At 44.0% G+C, this 27,511-nt stretch overlaps 1 protein-coding gene across 5 annotated transcripts in view; it reads right to left on the minus strand.

The window, feature by feature from the left end:
• GPM6B (glycoprotein M6B) overlaps positions 1–27,511 on the minus strand; it is a 45,573-nt gene that overhangs the window by 5,914 nt on the left and 12,148 nt on the right. Inside the window, exons 1-5 of one of the 5 annotated variants that reach the window (XM_014960230.1) lie at positions 26,942–27,193; positions 19,542–19,661; positions 8,611–8,797; positions 4,253–4,409; positions 677–848 (exon numbers count right to left, since the gene is read on the minus strand). In XM_014960230.1, the coding sequence (XP_014815716.1) occupies positions 677–848; positions 4,253–4,409; positions 8,611–8,797; positions 19,542–19,661; positions 26,942–27,002 (697 nt within the window). In that variant the 5' untranslated portion in view covers positions 27,003–27,193. Of the gene's footprint in view, positions 1–676; positions 849–4,252; positions 4,410–8,610; positions 8,798–19,541; positions 19,662–26,941; positions 27,194–27,511 lie in introns of those variants that run through there. The other 4 variants (XM_014960229.1, XM_014960228.1, XM_014960226.1 and 1 more) reach the window with 4 other exon arrangements.

Consider the following 27,511-nt stretch of genomic DNA (forward strand, 5'->3'; position numbering starts at 1 on the left):
GTCCAAAGAAAGAAACGTTCCTAGAAAATATTAGCTCAAAGGAAGCCAGGAGGAACGGTGACAAAAGCTCTTCTGCACAAGGGAAGCTGAAAAGATTAACTTCAGGAAAAAATCACCTTAAGGAATAAACTACTTGAAAAGCTTGACCCTATTTTAAGCTATTGTCCCCACTCCTGTCCCACCTGCACCCCCCTCGGGTTTCTGTGTCATCAGAAAGCAGTATTAATTCATTAACAGCTAAGGCAGACTCTTGATTGCAGGTGTTTGGTCTTTTAACTGAAAGTAATTGTTAGACCAAACTTCAGGTGTAAAATGTAAAAACAGCTTTTTTGAAAGGAAATAATATCTGCATACGGGTTCAAAGCCCAGAATCTGGTTATCTATTTCACAGCACTGCTTCTAAGCAGTTTATTTTGAGGCTGATCTATTTTTAAACTTAATATTATAGTATTGGAAACTGCTACAAAATCATTTTAGATAAATGACTTGCCAGTTCAGTTCAATTGATTGCATCTGGAAAGAGATCGCTGTAATCTGAATTAATTAGAAAAGTAATAGCATATTCAGAGATACAAGATGCTTTTGCATTTGGTTCCTTTGATAAGGCTGAGACAACACTACTGAAGACAGACCAAGGAGAAAGGATAAAGCATTTAATCAGGATTAAAATAAGTACCGTATTGCCTGATATCCACGCAGATCTGGTCCCCTGGAACTGTCACATTTGTCTGAAGAGATTTGATGACTTCGCAAGTTGACCATATGTTATAGAACATAAAGACAGGCACAGCAGAGAAGCCAAAGACCCCGAGCCAGGCCACTCCAAGCACATAGGTGAGGAAAACAAACTGGACAGAGAAAACACACGTACTTCACCTTTATTCTTTGAACAGAATACTTGCATTTTCCTTCAAAAGGCTTCAAAATAACCTTTAAGCATACTTTCAAGAAGTCAAGTATTAAAACATTTGATTTCCAAGCACAAATAAAATCAGTATTCTCGTTGCTTACAAATACTTTGGTAGTTTAAGTGCTACTGAGAAAGTAATTCAGACAATTCCTTTTTCATCAGCCTGCTTGAGTAAACAGCTTGACCTCCTGAAAGAACAGTCCATTAATTTATCAAGATTCTCAGCTAAGCAGGGATGCTGGTTGTAGGCTAAAACCAATAAAATTCCAACAAAAATCAATGTAAGGAGGTTTTTTTTTGTAATTAACTGTAACATACTAGCATTGCTATACAACTTGCAAATCAAAACAATATAGTGAATTGATGTTCACAGAACTCTCCCGTAGTCCCTGATTTATTGAAATCCATTTTGAATGTAACATTTGAGAACAGCTGGTTTTGAAAACATACCGTGACCGTTACAGCGGATCGGGAAGATTCAATTGATCTAATACACATAGCCAAGAAGAAAATTAGTTACTTCACCTTGGAGACTTATGGATTTCCTATTTACATTTGCTGGTTTGGGTTTGCGCTTTTAAAAAAAAATATTATTATGTGCATTTTCTTTGGTAAGATTGTAAGGTATGGCACTCATTGCTTTGGAAATCTCCACTTTCCCCCTCCTACTGGACATCTTCCCTTTTCCTTCTCTTTTCCAAGTTTGATGGTGAAACAGCAGCTCTGGCATCTGTTCCTAGCTCCTTCCTCCTGGTGAGAATTTGGATCCTACTTGAAAAGCGGGGGAACGCTGCTCCATCTTTTGTATTCCCTTTTTACTGTTATTTAACTGTAGGTGGACTGGAAAGGCTTTACTTCCAGTAAAGCACTGATCTTACTTGAACCTGCTGTGACAGAGAACAGCAGCAAATGTGGGAAGGGCTCTGGGGGGAGAGGTTGTCTCTGCCTGACCCAGAAGTGATAGACTGAACTAGTGCTGCAGGGGTGGGACTTTACATCCTTATAGTTTGTTGTTTTTTTTTTTTTTCCAAACCCGCTGACCAACACTTAGAATCACAGAACAGTTAGAGTTGGAAGGGACCTTAAAGATCATCGAGTTCCAACCCCCCTGCCATGGGCAGGGACATCTCCCACTAGAGCAGGTTGCTCAAAGTCCCATCCAGCCTGGTCTTGAACACTTCCAGGGATGGGGCATCCACAACTTCTCACTTCAAACACTACAGCAAAGGCTGAGCGATTGGTTAGGATTTACAGTCAACAAAGGCGGTGTATATGGGGAGGCTTGCAAAACCAAGGCCCCCAAAACCCCCATCTAGCCTTTAATTTACACACAACTGAACTGAAATGCCCTATTCCATATCAGATAGTGCCATACACCAGACCTGTATGTTTTATGCAAGGATTGAGCATTCTCTCTTTGGATTTTGGTAAGGACCAAGTGGATCAGTTTAAAGGATTTCTACAGATACACTATACATAACTATGGGTTTGCATACGTGTGGAACTGTGCATGAGAGGAAGTGCACAAAGCCTTTAACTCCTAAAATAGCCAGGAAAAAACATGCTAACTCTCACATTTAATGTGATAACTGTGGGAAATGGCCATTCTGCATTACCACAGCCAACATAAATAACTTGGGAAAGCTGGAAGTCTTTCTTCTGCAATAACCTTATGCAAGATAGACAGGGACTGCCTCTCAGGAGACCTTGCTTGGTAATGTAATGGAGAAAGAAGCAGAGGACCTACTAGAGGAGTAGTAGTGGATCTACTACTGGTAGTAGTAGTAGCTAGTAGAGGATCAAAGAGGCAAAAAAAATAATAATCACTGTATATCCAAAACTTTGTTGTCTGTACCCAGCTGCAGCCACTAATCTGTTAAGACACTGTATCTCCTCACAAGCCTTGTCCTAACCCTGGTGTTTGATGCAGCTCTACCACCACACAGCAACTTACAGGCGTTTTGACACCGTGACTATCACCATGAAACACTGCTGTGTCTTACCAGAGCTCCAAGCTGTTACTCAGCTGCTAAATTCTCTCCTTTGTTGTGTGGACAAATATGGGCAAATGTGAAAACACATTTTTCTGTCATATTTCCCTGTGTCACCCTGGTATTTCTATAAGCAGCTGACAATCATGTGCCTGCAACAACTCAACTGCACAAGCAATTGTCCGCTCTAATGAGATGCACATATGGGGCTGTTTCTACTGCATTTTGGATCTTTGGAAAATGTGGCTTTAGATCTAATTTTGCTCCTCGGTGAAGATCATGCTTGCTAGAAAGAGAGCAAGCGAATAGCTGCTTAACTGGAAAGTGATCGGACGTCTGCCACTAGCTCTTGAAAAATTCAGTAAGTATCCAACAGCACAGTGGAAAATTGTTAACCCTCTTGAAAATAAACACGCATCTCTCTTGTATTTAACCAGCTGAAAGTACATATTTTTTAAAGTACAGGATATAGATTGTATATTAAAATGCAACAATCACATCAAAAGCCTCTTCTCTTTTCACCCACTCTTTCCCGTGGGCGATCTGTCACACTGCTTTAGCTTCCTCCAGAACTACGAGCTTTGAATTCGGAATTTCAGAAATAGCTTTGAAATCCTGTCTCAGAAACACAGTTCGGTTTCTGTTCTTGCGGAGTGCGCCCTGGGGGGCAACGTGGGTGAGAATCTGAAGTTTTATTTTTAGTTAAACTTTGTTTCAAATTGCATTCTGATACAGAAGGGTACCAAAGGGAAGATGCCTTGTAACTTTGAGGCTTTAAGTGTTTCAGCTTTGGGAAAAAGACTCGCTCTTGTATCTGTTATGCCTCTTGCCATCTGCAAAAGCAAGACAGCAATGCTCGATTCAAGACGCTGCAAAGCTGCATTCATTCCTGTCTGTCTGAAGGATCCAGACATCCTCCAGCAGAATTGACTATGGAAAGTCAGAGGCATTACAGTTTGTTATTTAAATAGCTCTGCAAACTGCAGCCATTTTGCAGCCTGCCTTTAATCATCACGAGCGTGCTGATGTTTAATAGCGCAAATTTCATTTTGTCTCGCATTGAGTGTTTTAAAATCAGCAGTCTCCATCAACTTAGTGTAGACCAGGGGGTTCAGCTTTATGACAGGAGAGGCCGTGGCAGCACCCTGACAGTTTCTCTGCACCATTTGGATCTGACCAAGCATCCTCGAAGTTCAAAGAAGGACCCGCAACGAGGATTGACCCTGACCACCCATAAGGGGTTAAAGAAAGGCAGCAGCACTACACTGTTGTGCAAAAACACAGGAGTCAACCCGGGCCCAGCAGGTTTTAGCCAGCCAAGGCCACTCTTCCCATTTCTGATGCTACTCACCATTCCACTGATGCAGCGGCCACAGGCTGTGGTTTTGAACTCTCCATGCAGCTCCTTCACAGCACTCGTCGTATAAAAACCTTCCGCCAAAAGGATTATTCCATATAAGAAGAAAAACGATGCGATGCCATAGATTACATACTGCATTAGCTGTATTCTAAAACGGAAAAGAAAAAAAGATATAATTAGCTTTCAGTCCTATATAAACAAAGTCCCTTCTCCCAAATCGTACTAGGTATGAGATAATTCCTTTTCTAGAAACACAGTTCAAGGCTCCTTCATGCATTTTAAGCAAGCAGCCTGCAGGAGAGCACTGCTGCGACCGCCCCACTTCTGCAGGTCAGCGATACTGATGCACATCAGTCCTGCATCTGCTCCAGCACCCCCTGTTTGTGCTGCAGTTCTTACACAGCCTGCCATTAGTCACCAGCACAAAGCTGTAATTTCATGCTTCCACCATGGAGATATTTTTTTTCCTCCCCTATTATTGAGCCTGACAACTCAAGGAATGTCTGAGAGGGATAACACAGGGCTTTGAAATGGCAAAGGCTGGAGCTGAACTATTGGCTGAGCTGCCATGCTCTGTGGTGATTCCTTTGGCTTAGCAGAAGGAAGTTCTGCAGAATCAGTCCCCAAAATTCACCATTTGCACCTGTAAAATCCAGTTAATGTAAGTTTGCAAAAATCTGTAAATTCAGTGATACTTTTCTGATACAAAAAACTGAGCAAACGCACAGTGTCTTCTCCTGGGGAGGAATGGCTTGCTCTACAGCCTAGGAGGGTACTGCCAAGTGAGCAGGTGGCTTCAGTGCCTTAAGTCACAGCAGTGTTGAGCTCCCCAAAGTGTAATGACATTTTAAAAAAACAGAAGAAATATTTAGGAACTGCGTCCGTCTGAGGTACTCTGGGACCATCCAGAGGAAGCAGAGCTCAGGGCTCATGGTATAAGCACTTCTCTCAGAAGTGCTTATATTTGAGAATTAATATATTATTTGAGATATTTATTATTTGAGATATAATATTTGAGATTAATATATTATTTCAGAAACTTCTCGATTCCTTAAAAATATCCCATCTGCAATGACATTCATGGTATTTTTACTCTGCCTGAAATATGTAAATGGAAAGAATAATTTCTGAATATAATCAGATTGAGTATCTGAAGCTAATTGTTTTGGAGGACCAGAATGCCAGATCTTCCATACAGCACTACTTGCAGAAGTCATACTTCATTATTAGCATAACTTCTCCACAACTTATGCCTTCTTAAAAGTCATTTGATTGTTGGGATGGTTATTTTGGATGAAGGTGTTCACAGAACAGAGAGGTTAATTTTATACATCTGTACTGCCAGTTTTCTAAGAATAAATACATTTTTCCTCAGATGTTTTTTTTCAATTCTTACCACTCTCCGCTAAGTAGCTGCTCGCATAGATCTCCAAGGAGCACCTGCGTGGTTCAGCTTAATTTAAAGAAAATTGATGACTACCATTTACATAGTTAAATGTTGTCCAGAGAGATAGCACATCCCTTGTACCAAAATAGAATATTGCTCATTTAAAATTATATGTGGGAAGTGTTATGTTTGTTTTCCAAACCGATTAAAAATAACAGGATAAATCTGTTGCATCTGTGCTGTAAAGCATGAAAATATTAAGTCATGATTTGAGAGAGCATAGAAAAATTCATTACACCATCATTAAGAGTCAAAAAGGGACTCAATGCACATTACCAGAAATTAGTAATATGAGACCCTGTTAAAAAATATCTATTCCAAAGGGTGCCTTACTAGCCTATTTTTCATTTATTTTATGTTTACATGGTCTTAAATTATCTGCCCCCTTCTAGTACCTCTTCTCCCTTGCCTTTCCTGTTAGGCTTCCACCAAGCCCAAATCCTCAGGTGCTTTGGTAGGAATTATGCATTTCCCCACCTGCTGATGCTGACTTGACAAGAACCACTGTCAACAATTCTCCAAAATTTCAAACTCGCTGCCTGTTACAGCTGCTTTTGCAATTTCTTCAATTTCACTCAAAGACTGATGGAAGAACAGGACGTTTCGTGAGTCAGTTTCTGAATCATGAATGGTTTGGGTTGGAAGGGACCTTAAGGATCATCGAGTCCCAACCCCCCTGCCATGGGCAGGGACACCTCCCACTAGAGCAGGTTGCTCAAAGCCCCATCCAGCCTGGCCTTGAACACTTCCAGGGATGGGGCACCCACAGCTTCTCTGGGCAACCTGTTCCAGTGCCTCACCACCCTCACAGGAAAGAATTTCTTCCTAACATCTAATCTAAATCTCCTCTTCCAATTTAAAACCAATACCCATTGTCCTATTGGTACGCTCCCACATAAGAGGTGCCTGAAGAAGAGGTGCTAATGGTTTCTCCCTAAATGTTGTGGCTCACTGCAGGGTTCCTGTGGCTCAGGCACTGGAGCTGCAGATGGGGTACCCAGCCACAGCTGGTGGGGTGGGTGACCCCCTGTCCCAAAGCCATGTGGCACGTCTGGGCACAGAGGGTCCTGCAAAGGGAGGGGAGCCCCAAAATGGTGCTGTGGGACTGACCCCGGTGATCCCTGGGGATGGAAAGGGGTTGTGCATGAGAGCTGGCAGGTCCACGTCCACAAGCATATGGAGGGAGTCAGTGACAAAGGAAAAGAAAAGGGAAAAAAAGAAAGGAGAATTGTGTCGGGTTGGACCCTGATACCAAGGTCTTCAGTTAATGCCCTAAAAGCTGTGTCTTAGGGGCAGATAAGCCTCACACACCGTTGTGAATCATTAACTGGTGGAAAATTCCTTGCTGCCACCAGAGAAAAGCTTTTTCCAAGCCTGGGGGTTTCAGCTGGAAGGGTCTCATAAGGCCCCGCGTGTTCAGAGCACTGGCCAGAGCCTGGGGCCTGCATGTCCCTCAGTGTCGAGGGGAAGGAGAGGGTCAGGCCAGCGGGGATGGGTGCTGGGCACTGGCCCTGATGCAGCCTCCAGGACTTTCTCTGGGGTCATAAAGATGCCTCGGGAACACAAAAGCCCCACCTGTTTCACCAGTGGTTATTTCCAAAGGCTACAGTTGCAGAGACAAATATTTAAGCTCTTTCCAGTCTTTTCTCTTTTTTTCCCCCTCATTTGTGCAATCCCAGTTCCACCTTCTTCTAAGGGAGGATGTACAGAATGACACTTCCCCATTACTCCTGTCATCCCACTTTCTTCTAAGGGGGGATGTAGAGAATGACACTTCCCCATTACTCCTGTCATCCCTTCAAACTTTGTGTCACCAATAAACACTAAATCTACCCTCTTTCAGACTGAAATCATTACGCCTTGTTCTGTCACTACAGGCCCTGGTGAAAAGCATTTCTCCATCTTTCCTGTAGGCTCCTTTTAGGTACTAGGAAGCCACAGTAAGGTGTCCCCAGAGCCTTCTCTTCTCCAAGGAAGCCACGGTAAGATGTCCCCAGAGCCTTCTCCAGGCTGAACAACCCCAACTCTCTCAGCCTGTCCTTGTAGGAGAGGTGCTCCAGCCCTCTGATCAACTTCGTGGCTCTTCTCTGGACCTGCTCCAACAGATCCATGTCTTTATTGTGGTGGGAGCTCCAGAGCCAGATGCAGAACTCCAAGTGGGGTCTGAGCAGAGCAGGTTTCTTGTGGTGGGGGCTCCATAGCCGGATACAGAACTCCAAGTGGGGTCTGAGCAGAGCAGAGTAGAGGGGCAGAATCACCTCCCTCCACCTGCTGGCCACACTTCTTTTGATGCAGCCCATTATCCCATTGGCTCTCTGGGCTCCCAGTACACATTGCTGGCTCATGTTGAGCTTCTCATCCACCAACATCCCCAAGTCCTTCTCAGCAGGGCTGCTCTCAATCCCTTCATCCCCCAGCCTGTATTGATACTGCGCATTGCCCTGACCCTTGTTGAACCTCATGAGGTTTGCAGGGGCCGTTCCTCAGGCCTGTCAAGGTCCCTGTGGATGGCATCCCACACATTGCCCTGACCCTTGCTGAACCTCATGAGGTTTGCAGGGGCCATTCCTCAGGCCTGTCAAGGTCCCTGTGGGTGCATCCCATCCCTCAAGTGAACTAACTGCACCACTCAGTTGCCATCTGCAAACCTGCTGAGGGCACACTCAATCCCACTGCCTATGGCACTGATGAAGATATTAAATAGCATTGGTGCTAATATAAACAGGTTAAGCAGGATACACTGGTTGGTTGTGCTTGAGCACCAAAAAAAACCGCTGAGTGCTGTTGGACGAAGAAGCAACCTAATATGCAGGGATGAAGGCTGAGGTTTGAATCCATCTCTACGCAAATTTAGCATGAGGGTGTTGTTACGTGGAGTAATGGAAATGGGAGGCATACTTACACTTCACTCAGCAAAGCATGGTCACTGGCAGTCGTGGAGAAGTGCTGCTCGAGGATAGACACGGTCCCCGTGAGCGCCACGTGGCCGCAGCCACAAAACAACGCTACCCCCGAGAAGCAGAGAATGGTTGCCACGAGCGAAGCATATGGCACTCCTCCTAGGCACTTAATGCAACATTCAAAGCAACCTATGCAGAAGAGAAAAAAGCAAAAAAAAAAAAAAAAACATTATGAGCAAAAAGCAAATTATGAGAAAAAGAGTTATCCGTTCTTCATGAGGAAAAGAATATCTGTCCTCCACTTGGTAAAAGCCACAGGGACTAAAAGGCCCATGCATTGACATGCTAAGCAAAAAATCTATAGGTGGTGCAAGACAGCATCACCCTCTAAAGCAGTGACCTACAGATCTGTTGGTATGGACTGAAAGCCCAGAAAGTGGGCTGAGTGCTCCTATCTCTACAGGACCAAGAGGAGATCGATGAGACAGCCTATGAAATGGAAAAAGAAAAAAAAAATCACTTGTCTAAAGTGATCCATTGCAATTCAGCTTGCTCATGCAGAGCTCACCACATTTCAGCATTACCAACAGCAGGAGCACCAGCTTCCCTGGCTCCATTCAAGAAGCCAGAGGAGCAAATACTCAAGGCAATGAAGCCTTTTGGAAAAGTTAAGAGATACTTTGCACTTCTATTGGAAAAGGAACACGCTTAGGTCTGCAAAACTTAACTACCCTGCACTCTCCCATGGCTCCCAAATGTCTTTTTGTAGAAATCTGTGTGAGGTTACAGGGATACAGTTATGTTTAACAACAGAGAAGTTGAACGAGGGCCACAGAGTTGCAACTGTTGTTGGGAGCAGTGAGATGAAGCTGCATTACACAGACAATACATCTCCAGCTTTACAGGATACACTGGATTTACAGTGATCCCTGAATACAGTCTGCAGCAGCATAATCACAGTTTTAATGAAATGTATCGTTTAAGCAGTCTGAGTTAACAAAACACCACCACCACCACCCCCCGCCCAGAACTGCTGTTCTACAAACACTGTAATAAGGAGGTTGCAGCTGAATTGCCAGGTTCCTCCCGACCGCGTGGCCTGAAAACCCATCTGCTTGCAGAGCTGGGAAATGTAAATCGGAAACAAACACAGCTTTTAACTGTGCTGTAATGGTAATGGCAATCCATACCAATTCATTACTTTAGGGTGATGGCATTAAGCTGTCTCCATTAATGTGCATTTCATACAACTGTGCAAAACACAAGCCATTAAGACAACGCTTAATGGAGTGACCAGCATCGCACGTTGCAGGAACAGCCCGCTGCTTCTACAGGAACGGACTACGTGGACAAAGCATTGGAAGGCAGGGAAGCAGCTGGCGAGTACGTACATCACATCACATCATCTTCCCACCCCAAAAATTCCTCACAAAGATCAGCAAGTCTCCATCCGCCACACAAATAAAGCAAGTTTATTTTTATCCCCCTCCCTTTTCCACTAATGAATGAGCTGCAGAACAGGCACTTCCGCGAAGCACTGGGGAATAATGTGCATCTGATAATTGAAAGCCTTCTCGTTTCATAAGTGGGAAACTCTTCTTTTCAGAGAGTCACGAGCAAGTGTCCTAGTCGGGCTTAAGGAGCTATCACCACCGAAACGACTTATGAAAGGCCACTTTGCTAACTGCAGACAAGATTTAATTGTAGAGAAACAAGCCTGGGAAGCTTTTATAGTCAAGCCCACAGCTGGAGTCCACTCGGTAGGAACTATCTTCATGACAATAATCCTGCCCAATGAACAAACACCGCCGCTTAGCAGTGTCGGGGCAAACAGCACCCGAATGCGCGCCATCAGAGGAAATCACCTCTGGTTTTCATCTTATCACAGAGGTCCAGAGTCGAGTTCAGACACCAGACCTCGCAGAGCGACCCTCTCTGCTTTGGGGAGTCTGCCTGAGTGCGGCTCAGGAGCCGTGCGCCAGAGGCATCGGCAGCCGTACGCCCGCGGCTGGCTCGCCTCCGCAGCATCTGCTCCCGGGTCAGGCCCAAACCTCCAACCGTTCATCCCAGAAACGCCTGCACCTGGCACAGGATTAGCAGAGAAGGATTATCCAAGAGTAGGGACGCTCCGATCCAGCAGGCAACGCTCAACACGCACATGTGGCCTCAGAACGAATGGCCTTCGGGGCCACACTCCCACATGAGAAGGTGATTGCTCCATGTGGAGGAGGTTGATCACCTCAATCGTGCTGATCCACAGATTGCTTCGTGGAAGGATCCCGCCAGAGGTAGGAAATAAAACCAGCTGGAAGCAAAGCCAAGAGACCTATGAGGTCCAAAAAAAAAGGTGCTGGTTTTAAAAGCTGGGGGCAGCCTGCTTGACCAAACTCTAAAAAATGGTACTGACGTTTTTCAGATTGACAATTAACCTCCCACAAGTAGGTAGGTGTCCTCCTGGTACTCCACACTGCACAGCTGGCTTTCCAGGCCACGAACAGAACATTCACCCTGGAGAGTTTATTGGGTCCCTTACCCAAACACACGGCAATACCTGCCACTAATCCACGGGCCCTCCAACACAAGCTGAGAGTGGCAAACCCCCTCGCATCTCCCAGCCTCTGGCAGTGGCACGTAGCACTTTTGTGGCCATACTCTCATCTCTTCCTCTACAGCCCAAGTAAAAAGGTACCAGAGTATCCAGGCGGCCTTTGCTTTATCAGTGCAGACCACGGCCAAGGGATGCCCTAAGAGGTGTCTAAAGCAACCACACTATTTTGACAGAGGCAGAGAAAACTGCCCAGATGTGGAACTAGAGAAACTACTTGCCCTCACACCTAGACTAAAAGAGGAAGCAGAGGGACTTCAGTTCACTGGGAAACAGCGTGCTCCAAGCCCAGGGAGCAACCCAAACCAGCACGTTTCCAAGAGACAGCATTCATCCCTGTCATCCAGTAGTCCTTCTGCACCCAAACCGACAGCAGAGCTGCACAGCCTCCTGCCAGGGGGCAACTTGACTGTGGGATACAACCCCATCACGCTGCTGGGGCTGCCAGACCCCCCACAGATCCCACAGTGAACACTCTTTATGAGCAGCTTAAATCCATACCTAGCCTGAGCAATATAGCTGGGTTTGTAATTTTGCTATAAAGCAAGCTTAAAACATTACTGCCAGGAGCAGCTTTCAAAACCAGCTAAAATTGGAAGCTCATCAAGCACTAAGATACACTCACCAAGCTTCCCAAACAAGCACTGGAGCAAATCAGAGGATTTCTGGAAAAAAAATGAAGGGTTTCCAGGAAACATGCTTTATGTAACCCCAACTCAGCAAGTATCTTCATACAGTACAACTGAAAACCCACCATGATGTTTGCCTAGTTCATGGTCACAAAACAACTTGCCAACGCACTGCTGCTAACTGCAGGCTGAAGGCCTGGGAGCTCAAGCTGAAAAAAAAATAAGTAGCATTAAAATAAGTTTAGTTCCAATTTTCTGCTAGTTTTTACTTTCCATACGGCCAACGGGGCGAACTTTTCAGCTGTAGATCCACTTCCAACACAACGGCATAAAAGGATTTAAATATGAAACTGTACAGTGCAAACACACATCACTGCATCTCCCCTTTCAATGGCCATTTTGTGCAAGGCATCACTAGAACCTTTTGTGCAACTCAGCAGAATAAAAACATTTTTTGTCCTCAGGCTGGCGAGCAGCAGTTGCCATGGAGGCAGGTTAATAACAGCCCAATGATTTGCCCAGAGCTGCCTGTGATCTTGGCTACAGATTTAACACACTCTCAGAAGGAGGCCAGCTAAAACAAGGACTGAGATTATTCTCTAGGGAATGAATGCTATTAAACACACACATACACACACAAATATTCTTGCTGGAGGACAAAAATAAAGAGAAGAGAAAAAACAGGAACCGGCTATTCTTTTAATCTCCTGGAAACTATCAGTCACAGGAAATTGGTAAAGGATGAACCTACATATGTACACAAATCGGCAATTGGTTGCTTAATGTATGAAGAACAATTATACAATCTACCCAGCAGTGTACGGGCTATTGCATACATGCAGGGGCTTAGCCATTCAATTTCCCATGTCAAGCGGCAATTGTGTGGCTAAACCTTCTTTGGTACTTTAAGTATGGCTTTAGGATTGAAACTCAGAAAAGCAAGGTAATGCAGAATTAATGGAAAGAGGTCTTAAAAAAAAAAAAGCAAAGCAATTCCCAGACTCTAACTCATCCTACTGAGGTCAAGATAGAGTGGAACGACAAAATCTGTGCTCTGGAAATGACAAAAGACAACGCAATGGGATCAGGCAGCTGTCTTGAGTATTCCCAGGGCTTGCTCTAGGAAGTTCACACACCAGCTCCTGGAGTCCAGACTTGAAAAGCTCAGACAGACACACGTTCACAAAGTCATCTCTCAAAGCAAAGCGTGGAAAACATGTTGAAAGGGAAGAGTGTCCACACCTCCTGGACAGAAAACCAGCCTGTCCTCTAATGTCCCAAACTCCTCCTAGGTTGAACAAGTGCCTCAATGTATCTCATGTATGAACCATTAATCCCATAGTCAAAGTCACTATGGAACAAAAACCCAAGCAACAAAGAAAACCTGGAAGGTTAGAAAAGCTCTCCATTTCAGGGAGCTAAACCTCCCGTGGCTGTTTTCTGAGTTACTTCTCAGTCTCTCTTCTTTAGAAGTTTCATTTCTTCTCCTCCCAAAAATTTGTCTTGCTGTTCTGAAAGATGAAGCAATGGGCACTGATTTTTCTCATCCCTTACTTCCTGTAATTGTGTAATGTGTTTTTAGAAATCCTGGCATGTTGGACACCTGTCCAGTTACTACCTGGTAGAAATGACACTGCATATGCTGCCACAGGAACACAATCTCTATTGGCATCAGCACCACAGCTCAGGGAGCACACGTGGAGGAACTGTTTAATGAAGAAGAAGGTTGCAAAAGACCCAAGGAAAGAAAAAGCATCTTAACATCTTAAATGAAAGCACCAGATAGTATCTTAAATGCAGCCATTGCATGTAAATCAGGCATGTTATTACACATCTATGGGAGCCAGCTGTTGGGGGCATTACTTCCAATTCACAAATAAATGTAAGAGGAGAACTCAATACTTTACACTCACCTCAGTTCCCCAGTGCTGAAGATTACCCAATACCAAGTGTACACAATACCATGGGAGTCCTAAACCACCATGGGTCTTTCTCAGAAAAATCTTTACGTCAGTGGAAGCAAATGCCAATTTTACTTGCTGCCACCTACTGTATTTTTTAAAATCTCCATTCTGAATGGTTTATGCACACTAGGATGTACATTTTCATACCTCACAGCATGATTGACAGCTACAGAGGAAGCAGTGAGGAATGTGGGAATACACTAATACATAAGAAGCCAGAATGGAATTTACCTCCTTCTTCCCTGTGTGAGAATAAGCCAGTACCTGGCAGTAGGATAACTTAACTTCTCACATCTATCACCCACACCAGCAGCCAAGGATCAGTGGCAAAAGTACGATAAGATAAAACATTTAATCTTACAAGGGTTAGCTTAAAGCATGTGACAAACTTCTCTCCACGCTTTAATAGGGGCACTAAAATAAAAAGGCTGTGCGTTAAATCACTCAGAAGTCTTTGTTGAAACTCTATCCTTACCCATTCCTGTTCATCTTAGATTTTGCTCATTAACTAAACATGACACAAACCTAAAACCGCTGTTATTAATTACAGTAAATACTCATCACACTTTTCGATTAAGTACATTAAACAGACTAAATAAATGATGAGCTCAACAGAAAATGCTTTATTTTCCTCCCACAAACCTCTTAAAGCTCTTCCACAGAAAATTTCCTTCTGACTTCAACATTCCCTTATTTTGTCTTTTTGTCCTCTCCAAATCAGAAGTTGTGAAATTAACTTATACTGAAAATTATCTCTTCATGAGAGCCAGAAAACTTAATGTGAGGGTACTTTAGTCTAGCTAGATCGGATAATCTCCCCCCTGCATTTGCATCTCCCTCTCCCAGAGTTGTAAATCAAGAAACAGGCCTTCGTAGCCAGCACAGTAGTGATGGAGATGTGACCTTTGGAAACCACAGCCATCAAGGCTGCCACAAAGGATGAGACATGAAATCCATCGATACCACTGCTCTCACCCTTCACAGTGGTGAGCACAAGATGCTTCATTCAAGTGAAATGCTATGAGATCTGGGGTCGTCCCATTCATTCAGTAAATCTCATCCCAATCTCTACGATTTAAGAGCTACTCAACAAGTAGCTCCTTTCTGAAGGTTATCAGCTTTAGTTACAACTTCTCCAGATACTCTTGCTATGTATAGAAGATACTTGGTTTCAGCACTGCCACACAGTCAGTTCCCCACTTCTGAGAAGTTACTCGTTGTCTATTACCAGTTTTAAGTCTGCCATCTTCAAATGTCATTAGATCCTTCCATATTCTTGTGTAGCATAGAAGTAAAAGCTCTTCCCTGCTCATGCCTGCTGGGCTGGAACAAGCACAGAGTAATCAGGAGAACTGGTGCACACTAACAACAAGCATCACTGGCAGACTCCTTTGTAAATCCACAAAGCACCAAATATCTCTGTGGTACTGTACGAGTAATGATAATAAGCTGCTCCTAATACTCCAGCAAAAACACAGTAAGTATAGGTTTAAAATCAAGTGCATTTTTTTCTAACATGATTAACAAAAAGAATCCTTGCAGAGATTATCAATGCTCATCAACAGAAAAAGCTACATTTTTTCCTTTCACCGAAGAAAACATGATGTTCAAATTGCAGAAAAGGCTATTTTATCAAGGCAAGATTTCTCTCTTCTGGATGCTTTTAAATGACATAGAGAAGACTCTAGGAACAGACAGCAGTAAACATAACTCCCTTTTTTCTTCAAATCTCAGGCCCAAAACAGCACTTCTTATAGTAGAAAAAAAATCAGCATTCCCGTTGCAGGAATGAAACCTGTTTCATGCAAGGACGGATGATCCAAATGGTCTTTTACAGGCCTTATCTAATTTATCTTCTTCAAACTTATTGAAATGCACACACTCCCAGCCTCAGCAAGGCTCATTAAAGCTCACAGGTGTTCTGAAGGCGTCTTTTTCAGACGGCGCAATCTAAGGAATATGAATCACTGCATCTGTGTTTATTGCAGGCGCCCATCCCAGGCGTTTGCTGGGTGAGAGCAAGGAGCCAGACCTGCATGGGAAGAATGTCCCTGCCCTACGAGACAGTGGGATGAGAGAATTGCTCTTGGACAAAGGTCAGGCAAACCTTTATTTTAATTCATGTCTCCTCCGTTTCACTTTTGGCCCACAAAACAGTGGAAACCACGGCAGAAGAAAAATACCTAATTTATACTTTGGAAAAGGCCTTACTTCCAACAGGTCTATATGGGAATCCTTGAGGATGGGTATTTTTTAGCTGTAAGCCACCCCTGCAGAAAAAAAATTAAGTAGATGATTTAAAAAAAAATTCTTCTCATATAAAGAAGCTTTGGCATTATTCCTCCTGGAGACTCATTCTAGTGTTTTACTACTCAAAATAACCCTTAGGACTTTTGCACAGCCTGAGCATGTGGAAGGACTCATTGACAGGCAGAGCTCAAAGTGCCAACACACTGCACCAGCAAGGGCAGCCTCTGGTCCAAACTGTGGCTGTAAATCTCAGCTGACATATCAACAACTCACTGCCCGATGTGTCTGAAGTCATGCCTCCTTTCTGCCCTCACCCTGACCACACTCCCCTTCCTTCACCCATTTTTCTCTTGGAGAAACACTCAGTAGGGTCAACATGGAAGAACTGCTGCTTCAGTAGGTGCCAGCCCAAGCGATTACTCAAAGCCAAAAAGGTAAATCAGATGAAGCAATGAGCAGGCTGCCAAAGATATTCAAAATGCCTGAAGGTCCACCAGAGAAGCTTGCTGGGGCAGGTACAAAATCACCTGAGCATTTCAGTCCCATGGGCCACTTCAGCAGTTCTGTGCAACCTTCTGTAAGGATATTTGAGTTTCCCTTGACGCAACGTTCCTCCAGACCCACCTGTACTTGGGCTGACATCATTTTTAAGGCTGACTTTAATCAAAGGTGAGCATCTTACCTGGAAGACTGGAGTTGAGACTCTGAGCTCCACCTTTCTGGCAGCTGTAACTCACCTCACTCTCCATCAGCCTCCACACTCAGAGCCAGACCTTTGCCACACCGGATTTCAGTCACCGCTACCGACCACTTCCCCAGTTGACTCCTCCCTAGCTACAAAGAAGCAAACAGAAACACAACCTCTCTCTCCCTAGACCTGAAGGCCAAAAACAGCGTGTGGGGGGATTTCAGCCTGGCCAATCTAAGATTCAGAAGGTAAATTCCCCATTTCAGAGATAACTGAAGCTGTCAAGATCTTCCCAGACGTTTACCCAACCATGGAACTAGAGGAGCAGCAAGAAACCTGAGCCACAGCTGCAGAAGTCCTTTGCCTTGCAACAGCTTTCACGCAGGTATTGCCCCAGCTGAGTCCCCACCACACCATTTTCAAAATTTAAGCTTGCTGCAGTAAGGGAACAGGCTGTTTCCATGAGATACTCTGCATTTGCATGCCCTTATGTGCTCACAAAGCAGCTGAAACACCTCCCAGCATCTGGGGGAAGCAAGTTCAGGGAAAAGAAAAAAATAAAGATTCACATAAAGCAAACGACGCCCACCCAGCCTGGAAAACTGCCTACAGCTAACCTCATGTTAAACAACCATTGCTAAGTTTCTCTTGCTAAAGAAAAAGATGGTACTTTGCTTCCTGGGGAAAAAAAAAAATAAATTGTTTTAGGCGTTTTGAAAGGCTCATTAAGTTTGCAGGTGTTCTGGGGAGATCTTGGTTCCAGCACTGCAGTGAGTATCCCACGCCGACTCTTCCCCTGTGTTGCTCAAGTGCTGAATGAAAGCTTAAAATGGGAAGGGGAGATCATGTTGTATGTGGAAACCCTGGGAGAAGAGGTGGGTGCCACCAGGGCTGCCACAGAAGTGCTCTCCTAGTGATGTCCATTCGGACACTGACAAAGGAGACGAAATAGAAGACGAAGCATGGCAAAGGCATCCAAGAAATAACGTGGCTTGTCAAAAGAAAGTGAGAGTGTATCTCAGCAGAGCAGCCAATGCCACCCAGCAGTGGGGAGCTGTATGCCAGCAGGGAAGGGAAGCACGTTACAGCTGTGACTTGCATCATGACTGAAGTGACATCTTCCCTCAGATCTAAGGGGCAGGTGCAAAGACCAGTATTTTCACTGTGGCTAATCCACCGTTGGCAGATTCATTTTACTCAAGACCTGTTGGGAGCAGTTTCATTGCTGCCCAGAAACCTTTTCATTTCCTTAAGTGCAGCCATTTAAAGTGTCTTCCCTTGAATTGGTATTTCTGGGCTTTGTTGGTTAGATTTGTTTTTTTACCTCCATCAGCAAGAACCCTTTCATCTTCAACTCCTCCATGACAGGCACCACATTTACCTGCATGATAACTTCAGGAAGCTTCCCAAGGCAGCCTGCATAGGGTTCAGCTGCCGAAACAAGGGTTTCTAGCACCATTTTATGTGCCAGACTCCCAGCTGCTGTGACAGAAGGCCGTTTGTCTCCTCTGCGTTCTGGCTCATCCGTGCCAGCACATACGGACGTGTCTCATCACTGGGGGGCAGAAGACCCTGATAACCAGGCACCTGGCCTGCTCCCTCTGTGTCCTCCTTCCCAGGAAGGCAGCTTGCATCATCTGTCGCTCCTTCCTCAAGCTCCTATTTCTCCCGTGTGTAAAATATGCCACGTGCACTGATCTGAAGTTTGGGAATGTCTTCTGGCAGCCCTGAGTCTGTCACCCAGGTAATTTGTCATAAAATACGGCCAGAATTGATATTAATGTTGATATTGAAGATGGTGATCATGACTTGCAACCTAAGTATTTGCCAAAGGAAAATAAAAACCAAAAAGCCATTTTGAAATACATAAACATTTGAATCCTAAAGAACAAACCTGTGTGAAAATATCATGGAAAAGGTAAGGATTGGGCAGCAAGCTTTGGTGAATGTTTCCCTGCAGCTGCTGTTGAAAGTCTCCGGTGCGGAGGCAGGCATCTCCAGCAAACAAGCTGTCAAGCAGGCTTCAGTCAATCAGCTCCATGAAGAGAAGAGGATGCTGGATAGAGCTGGCTGCAAATGCAATCTCTCAGCATTTGCATCCTTCGCTGTGTTAACCCTCAGTCAGGACTGGAATTTTCCAATGCAATCAGTCGTGTGCTTGATTTCAGGTGCCTTTCTGAGAGGCTTCAAAACTAAATTCCCCCCAAACTTTTAAAATGAAGCTCCAGGAAAAGAAAATAGGATCTTTCTGAGGTCCCAAGCAAGGTATTGAAGGGACAGGTGTAAGGAATCACCAAATCATTTTTAAAGCTTCAGCTGAAATCCTCTGTTAAGACTCTGACATATGCACTTACTGCTTCTAGCAAGGGAAAAATCCAAAGAAAAATCATGGAATATCATCTAGGAAGCATATTGTAGGAGACCAGCAAATCAGATGTGCTGTCACTGCTTTCAGGTCAATTACTGCATTTGTGGCTGATCAGTCTGATCAATTCATCTGCATACAAACCCCACGCTACACCAACTCACCTGTGAACAGTTTTGAAGCAATCAGGCAGCACAGTTACAAGGGAGGTGTCCCTCACCACACGTTATTGTCCTTTAAGCATTAACAACCAAATTTAAATTTATGTCAAGTATTCACATGAAAGAACCAGATTCCTTACAGCCTTAATAAACAAAACAAGAAAAATAGAAGGACATTTATCTTAAATTGTTAGGACTAGTGCAAAGCATTAGATTTATGCTACTACCATTTCTGAACTCTCCATTCCCTTTCACCCAGCCCTTTATTTACCTTGAATCCCCAAAGGACTAACATTGCCTCTCAATGCTGGCACATGATGGTACCGGTGTGGCCTTGAACTCCTGTACATCCAGTGGTACCTGCCAATTTCCATTTCTGGTCTGGTGATCACTGCCAATTTCAGGTGGTAAAAAGTCAGTGTCACCAGCAAGTTTTAGTTCAGCACTTTCAGTCATTTAACTTTAAAAATAAGAGCCCAGAAAAACATGTTGTAGTTTCAGAACTGAAACGACATAACTTTAGCAAGTCAAGGGAGGGTTGAGAAGGACACTGACAGGAAGACACACAGGTGTTAAGAAAGGTTGAATAGCTCAAACTCCACCTAGGATTTGAATTAAACATGTAAGGAAGGACTCTATTCCTTCTCCCCACCCACTCTCACATCTCCCTTTCTTTGTCCATAGCAAAGAGTTGTGCTCCAGAAGTAAATGAAAACAAAGTCACAGAAAACCACGTTACCTGTTTTTTTTTTAAACAACCCTAAATCTGTCAAAGAAAATGGTTATTGTCATGTGTTTCACATAAGCTCTGCTCACATCCAAAAACCTGGAGCACGTATGTTAAGGCAGTGTTGTTCCAGGTTTACAGTGAAGGAGAGCAGTTACCCTTCTCCTCGCGTTTTCAGAGGAGAGATGAAGCTCAGCAATGAGACCCCACACGCAGCACCACACCTGACCTGCTCGCACACTCATCCCACACTCATCAAGACCCCTGAAAGAGGCCACTGGCAAAACAACGTCAAACCACTTTTGAACCTACATGTTCCCCTCAGCACCATTACGGCTTCGTCAATGCTGTCAGGGCAAGAAAGAGAGATCTTTATCTAAAATGCACCAGCATCTCACTCTGTGGTGGCTAAATGAGAAAGTAACCATCATCTGGCCAAAATAAATTCAATTCAGCAGCATTTGGGCTGGAGAAAGCAAAGGTCATGAGGCTGAAAACCCATCTACCATAGACTAGATCAGAGACAAATTTTGGAGGGCAGGGGGAGTAGGAATGCCACAAATTTTGGCCCATGAGGGGCTAGGAAGGTCCTGGATCTGGTCCTTCTCATGGGGTTTTGCTACTACAAGTTCAACACAGCTACACTTACGTATGTCAAGAAGGGAAAAAAATCTTGGCCTGAAATCCACATGTCGGATCTAGAGGTTTGAAACAAAAATTTATTCATCTCCTAGACTGGCAAATGAACTACAATACTGAAACAGTCTTTTGGGTTTGGGATGCAAACTTAGTATCAATGGCTCTCTAAAAGGATATTTTGTGGCTTGGTATATCTCCCCTCCTGCCACTCACACACAAACCAGCAAGCAGGCATCTGGTAGTATATTTTTCCTAAAAGACATTATTCTACCTTCTACAGTTTATTCTTCCTTTTAGGAAAGGCAAATTCCACATCTTAATGAACATAACCGAATTCAAAGTGTGTTGAAGGCATCCTTCCAAATTGACTGTGCATGCTCAGGGTGATATCATCTCCTCCTGCTTACACAGGAACAATCCTGTTTATGAGATCACACGAGGCGCCATGATCATTTAATTTGATACAAAATGGAAATAACAGAATTGCTCGCTAGTACTGCATACTGTCTGCCCTCTCCCTCACAAATGTTTGCCCCCTGTGTTTTGGTTTTTTTTTGAAGCTACTTACTGGACATCAGTAACAGATTAAGACTTTTTTTTTTTTTTTTAAGTAAAATTAAGCAGCTGCAGAGACTTCTGGGAAGAAAAGAATTCTTCATTTGCATTCTAGACCAAATCCTTGGCACTAAAAGGATTTTATCCTATCAGGCCTGAACCTACAATTTGAGATTTCTCCTGCAGCAGCTATAAAGCCCCCTTGCTCAGGGCAGCAGAGCAGGCAGCTGCCTTTCCCTCTTAGCCTGAGGGGACGCTGGTGAAGTCACCGCTGTCTGCTGTGGGATGAACATCAAACCCTGAATCATGGAGACGGCTTGTAGACTTTGTAGCATCGTTTCTGTAAGTGAAAATATTCTATGAAGTTGGGGTTTTTTTAACTAGTATTTTCTGGTTTTGCAACAGGCTCCCTTCATCAGGAGATGGCTCAAATTCTGTATGGAATCTCAGCTTTTCTACTGCTCTGCAAAGAGCCACTTCGCAATGGCTGCTTGGTAGCCCTTACCACACGCCTGGCACGTTCTCTGAAGTTGAAGAGCATCTTCTAGTGACTTCACTGGGACCTACCCAGGCCCACTCATGCAAAATTACCACCAGCTCAAAAGCCCCACAGGCTTCAGTGGCATAACAACTATGGCACATACGTACATATGTTCTTAAGTACATATGAATTAATGAACCCTGTAGCCTGAGTAGTCAGGAGAGGAAATAGGTTCAAATGACTTCTTTACCTCTTGCTTTTTGAGGACCTAACTACACTAACCGCATTCCCAGGTCACAACACTCTCCACACACAGCCAAGCTCCGACAGCTTGAGGCCTCCTGTTTGGACCAGGCTGTACTCGATCCTGCCCAGACGCCGCGGCGACAGGAGTGACAACCTTTTCATGTCACACCAGGCAGGCAAACTGATGGCGACTGCGGCGTTCGATATTCGTTGGGATGAATCATCTCGCATGCTTGCAATAAAATTCCCAGTGCCCAGCATGCTCATGCTTGCTGCCTTTGGCATATGGTTTTAGAGGAAACAAACAGTTACGACATTCATCTGTCGCAGCCGACGAAGCAGTCCCCGGGAGCACAGAGAAGGCTGTCATTTGGTCGTTTATGATCTGGTGATGAATATTGCATTAGGAGCGAGGCTGGCTAGAAAATGGGGAAAGGTTAGAGCAATCCAAGGGGGCTCCCCCCACCCTCCTCTCTCCCCTCTTGAGCCCCTTCCCTCCCACTGCAGAGTCCATTGTGCACATGCAGCGCCATCTGGGATTTCCCCCACCCCGTTACCATATCCCGTGACACATATGTCTAGGTTTTCTGCTTTCATGAGGTCATTCAGAGCAGTATGAGTACGTTCTCCGTGCATTTTTCAACCCCCTCCTATTTAGAAACCAAATCCTATTCATTAAAACCTAAATCACTAAGCCTGCCAAATTATTATCCCCAGAATATCGCGTGTCCCAGATTCTCCCTGGGCTGGACCTCTCTTCCTACAGTCGTATTCTTCAGGGACTTAAAGCAGTTGTTGTTTTCAGGGGGATCTGAAACACCAATAAACTGCTTGAAATGGGAAAAAAACATGCAGCATACTAAAAATCTTTAAGCGGCTTGACAGCTCTGAAATCACCATGTAAGCCTACTATTAAGGGAGTATGCTTGAAAATTTTGGCTAATAGCAATAACATGTATATTAAAAAAAAGACCTTTTTTTCAATTTGCTGCAATGAAAAATACATTTTTCTGTGATGCATGAAATTGTCGTAAGCTCACTGTCTAAGAACTTCACTAAAAGTGAAATAAATTGCACATTAATTCAATCCCTTCTCACATTGCACTTCAGCAGCTCCGTTTACACTACCACACAGTTATGCAGTTGCGTATAGAGAAGTATTCTCTTTCTGTTTTTTACTAGCATATACTCGTCTATTTAGAGTTTAAAATTGGAAAGATCACTTCATATACAATAAACAATAATAAAGCTTACAGCCATTCCCGAGCACGAGGTCTTCTTTCATCGAGAGCACATTAGGAAGGAAGAGCCAATTAAAAGGAACCTTGGGTACAGCTGCTCAGCCTGGTTTTCATTATTCCTCAGCACAGCATATGCAATTTGAACATCATATGCATTCATATAAGGAAACTATATCGTAGCAAAATGGCTTTCTTTCATCCTCCCATGTGTAATTGGTAAATTCACCATGGTCATCCACAGTTGGGTTTTTGGTTTGTTCTTTGAATTTTGCAACTTGGTAGTATTTCTCATAGTTAAATGAAAAAGGAAACTTATTGTCTCTGTTAATGTGTATCAGGATCTATATCCTTCACTGCTGATGCAAAACGGCATTTCGTTTTTCATATTTATTCCACCTCAGTAAATCTGCCTGCCCAGTCCTCACGTTTTGATTTAATTTAATGCCTGCAAGATAAACCCTGTCATTTGTAATAATTTGTAAACCTTCATCTTTAAAATGCATCCAATCTGTCCTGCAGCCCTGTAAAGTATCTGTTAAACATTTTGCTTCAGCTTCCTCATGGTGTTCTCCTCTGATAAGGGCTGCTGATACACAGCATAAAGCTGACTTATTTCTTATCTCCATCAACATGGGTGTTGTTCCATTTCCAATTAAAAAAAACTGGGGCAGCAGCCACTCATCTGGGTGCAGGGAAACAAATGTCTGATAAACACTGAATCCATCAGCTGGGCAGCATCACTGCCTGAATCAGGCAGGGGATTCGTGAAAATAATTATTAAAATCTAAAACTGGAATTCATATACAATTTAGCGAACTTTAAAAATCTAAGCGAGATCAATCATTTTCATTTATCAATCAGTAGATATTCATAAAGCACATTAGCTTATGTAAATTGTCCAAAAGAGCTGGCCGTTCGCATCTGCCACAGGGAAGGAAAACACAAACCAGTCCCTGTGTGACACCACCATTCAGATCTGACTGTATTAGGTGCTTGAATTGAATAATTGCTCTTGCTGCTCATCCCAAGAGCTCGGGCAGTATCACTTTTCAGCATTCTCCTCCAGAGTACGGGGAACCTGGTATACAGGGGCTAGTAGCTGGGCATGCAGTCCTAGCCCAACTACCTCTGAGTATTTATTCTATACAATTACAAGACATCATTAGGGAGTTCCTTGCATTAAAAAACACAACCTGGAAACCTGGAGTTTAAAATTCCAGCAAAGAGAAAAAACTTTTAGCTGAAAAGTACAATTTGCTAATAGTTAAATGCAGATACTTTCCCCTGGATGTGGCAGTGCAAAGCATACTGAGTGGGATCTTCTCTTGCTCAGTATTCGCAAAAAGCTACATCCCCCAAACCCCCTCTGGCACTGGCTTATCTCCTTGGACTTTGCAATTCATTTCTGGAAGGAAGAGTTAAAAGACTCTGTGACAGCGCTTCAATCGCTTGGAGCTATGGTGGCTGCCTGGCAATCACTGCATCATCCAGGGCATCTCATGAAGGACGGCCATTACACCAAGTCCAAGTGGGGATCCTGGAGGAAGAGGCAAGCGTTGGAAGCCCAGCAAGCCTCTAAGGCACCGCAGGCAGGAAACCCAGTCTGGACAGCAAAGGGACACATTTCTGAAGGGGTCAGCTTCTGGTTTACACCCCAAAGTGACATGGCAGCACCTTCCAGGAAGTTTCTTCACAAGGAGAAAAAGCTCATTTTTCTCCATGAGAGAAAGCTGCTGGCAAAAGAGCCCTTTGGAAAAATCCTGCTATTTCAGAGGTACCTGATGGCTGTTGATCCCATCTAAAAACCCGACTGGGCTAGACAGCCTGAGCACTTTGGAAAATCTGCCCCCCAAACTCGAATATGCCTCCTACATCCGTGCTTCACAGCAGGAACTTTACAGGGGGATCTGGGCTATTTATTTTGCTACTGAAACTAGGAGAAGGACTCTTTCTGCATTTTAATTCGCTGTGAAACATATTGGGAATTTAAGTGAATAGAAATAAGGAGCATATTGTAAGAGAGCATGTGTTACTTTGAGAAATTAGGGAACTGGCAAAGAACAAAGCTTTGAAGTGTTACATACACATACCTATGTAACAGGTCCAAAGTATAAAATTATCACAGAAAAAAATGAGGAAATGGTGGCAAAATTAAGATAGGAAGTTCCCCTGCCTGCATCCTATGAAAGCAACAGATCAACAACCTTGACTTGGTAACAGATTTACCGTTCTACATGTTGTGCTTTCATCCTTGCCAAAATAAAAGGGAAACCATAAACTCATCGTAAACACACTCAGCAACACGTTTCGTTTTGCACAGCTGCTAATGCATACAGACAACTTTCTTCAGTGTTTATTGTTACATGAGTTCTATCAGTTGAAAAGAAACTCATCAATCAGAAGAAAAAATTGCTGTAATTTTTGAAGAATGATCTGTGAGTTCAAGATGGTTTTATAGTCAAGGTACCAAGGACATTTTGTACATTAATTACTCAAAGTCTGCAGTGAGGTGGGTTATTGTCCACATACACTAATGGCTTTCAGAGTTTAATCTCTCATCAGCGGACCTCCTTTTGTGAAATCCCTAAGGGATTATGTAGTACTATGTCTAATCACTTGACAAATTTCATCTACTTGAAACTGAAGCTAGGTTTGAATTATACAAAGCATGTAGGAGAAAGCAGATTCAAAGTAGAAAAACAAAATCTGCTACTGGACAGTACCGGGATTTATCATTACATTCAAATCTCAACTGTTTAACAATAAAATAAACAATTCTACCTGGGGAAATGTACTAGCTGTGTATCAGTTCCATATGCCTATGAGACACTCAGATAGCTTTAACTGACACACAACAGGTTCAAAAAGTATACTATGACTCATGTAAAAAGGCAGTGGAAATTTAAATAATTTTGTTACTGCTGTAATACTGCAAAAAAATACTGCTATGATTTGTAGAGCGGTCTGCTACACTGAAGAGGGACATTTATTTGGTACCAATTATACGATGCAGAAAAAGAAACCAGTCCCTTTGCTAGTGGAATTTACCCTCTGAAGTTGAGCATTCTAGACCAAATAAATCACCTGTAAGGCTGGGATGGATGAAACACCTCTCTCCTCCTGTGCTGCCGTCTCCCTACTGCAGAACCACTGCCAGGGAATTGTTCTCTCCACTAAGCAGCAATTCTTGGTCATTAACACATCCTGAAATCTAATGTTGTGAAACTCACTGCATTATTCCCCCTTATCATAGCGCAGGCAGATCTCTACAAGAGCACAATTTGCCAGACACCACCATTTAAAATTAAGAGTAGCGTTAGGGACCAAGCTAACTACACAAAGGTTGTGTGATATTATAATCTATTATACGTTATTATAACCTAGGTCTCCCCACACTGCATTGCAAAGCCTTGCTACATGGCTAGCCTTGATGAAAACACCAGATTACGGCTCTGAAAACAACATGCAAACACACAGGCACACGCTACCTCTGCAAACCAAATTTACCAAAACCCATCAAAGACGCAGCAATAACGAGACTTCTTTTGCAAACATCATTTCTGATAGGGTTAGGACAGATTCAGAGCAAATACAGACGCAGACAGAAAGATTGCTGCTCTATTAATTTGTTGTCAAGCCATGCAGGAAAGGACGGCTGAAAGCCCGAAGATGCAGTAATGATTGTTTAAGAGCTATTCGAAAAAGTGACAAAACTGGCCTAAACCTCTTTAAGCCCCCTGAATGAAAAGATTTAAACAGGCTATTGTTAGACCCCTGGGTACCTTTTTTCTCTTGGCTTTGTTCTGCATTTTCCTCCGCTGCAGTTTCCATGGCTGGCTTCATACCATCCACCAAAAATGCCGCCCCCCCCTCCCCCCCCCAGCAAGCACTTTTTTCTCTTCGCCTCCTTTCTCACTCCCTTCCGTCTCCTATTTACGGCGGCGGTGATTGAGCGGCTCTGTTCTCCCCTACAGTAGATTACAGTCCTTTCCAAAAAAACACCAGAAAAGTCTTGTCAGCTTCAATTTCGCTCCGCTGACTGGTCCACGAGGAGCCGTGCCAGCCAGCGCTCAGCCATACGTCACCGCCGGCCCCAGCTATAAAATAGCCATCCTGAGCCCGACCCTGCCCCGGCTCGCCGCGGCATGGGGACCAGCATCACCAGCAAGCACCCCCTGCCCCTCGCCCTCCCCTCTCCTCTTCCTCCCCCCGACCCATCTCCCAAGGCTCCTGACGAATGCTAATCAATTCTCCGGGCGGTGAATGGGATCGGTGACACCGGGAGGGGAGATAGGAGCGAGGAAGAAAGGAGACCCCCCCTCCCCGGCTCCCCCCAGGCCACCACCATGGGG

Source organism: Calidris pugnax, unplaced genomic scaffold, assembly GCF_001431845.1.
Source record: "Calidris pugnax isolate Ruff unplaced genomic scaffold, ASM143184v1 scaffold188, whole genome shotgun sequence".
Taxonomy (NCBI): Eukaryota; Metazoa; Chordata; class Aves; order Charadriiformes; family Scolopacidae; genus Calidris; species Calidris pugnax.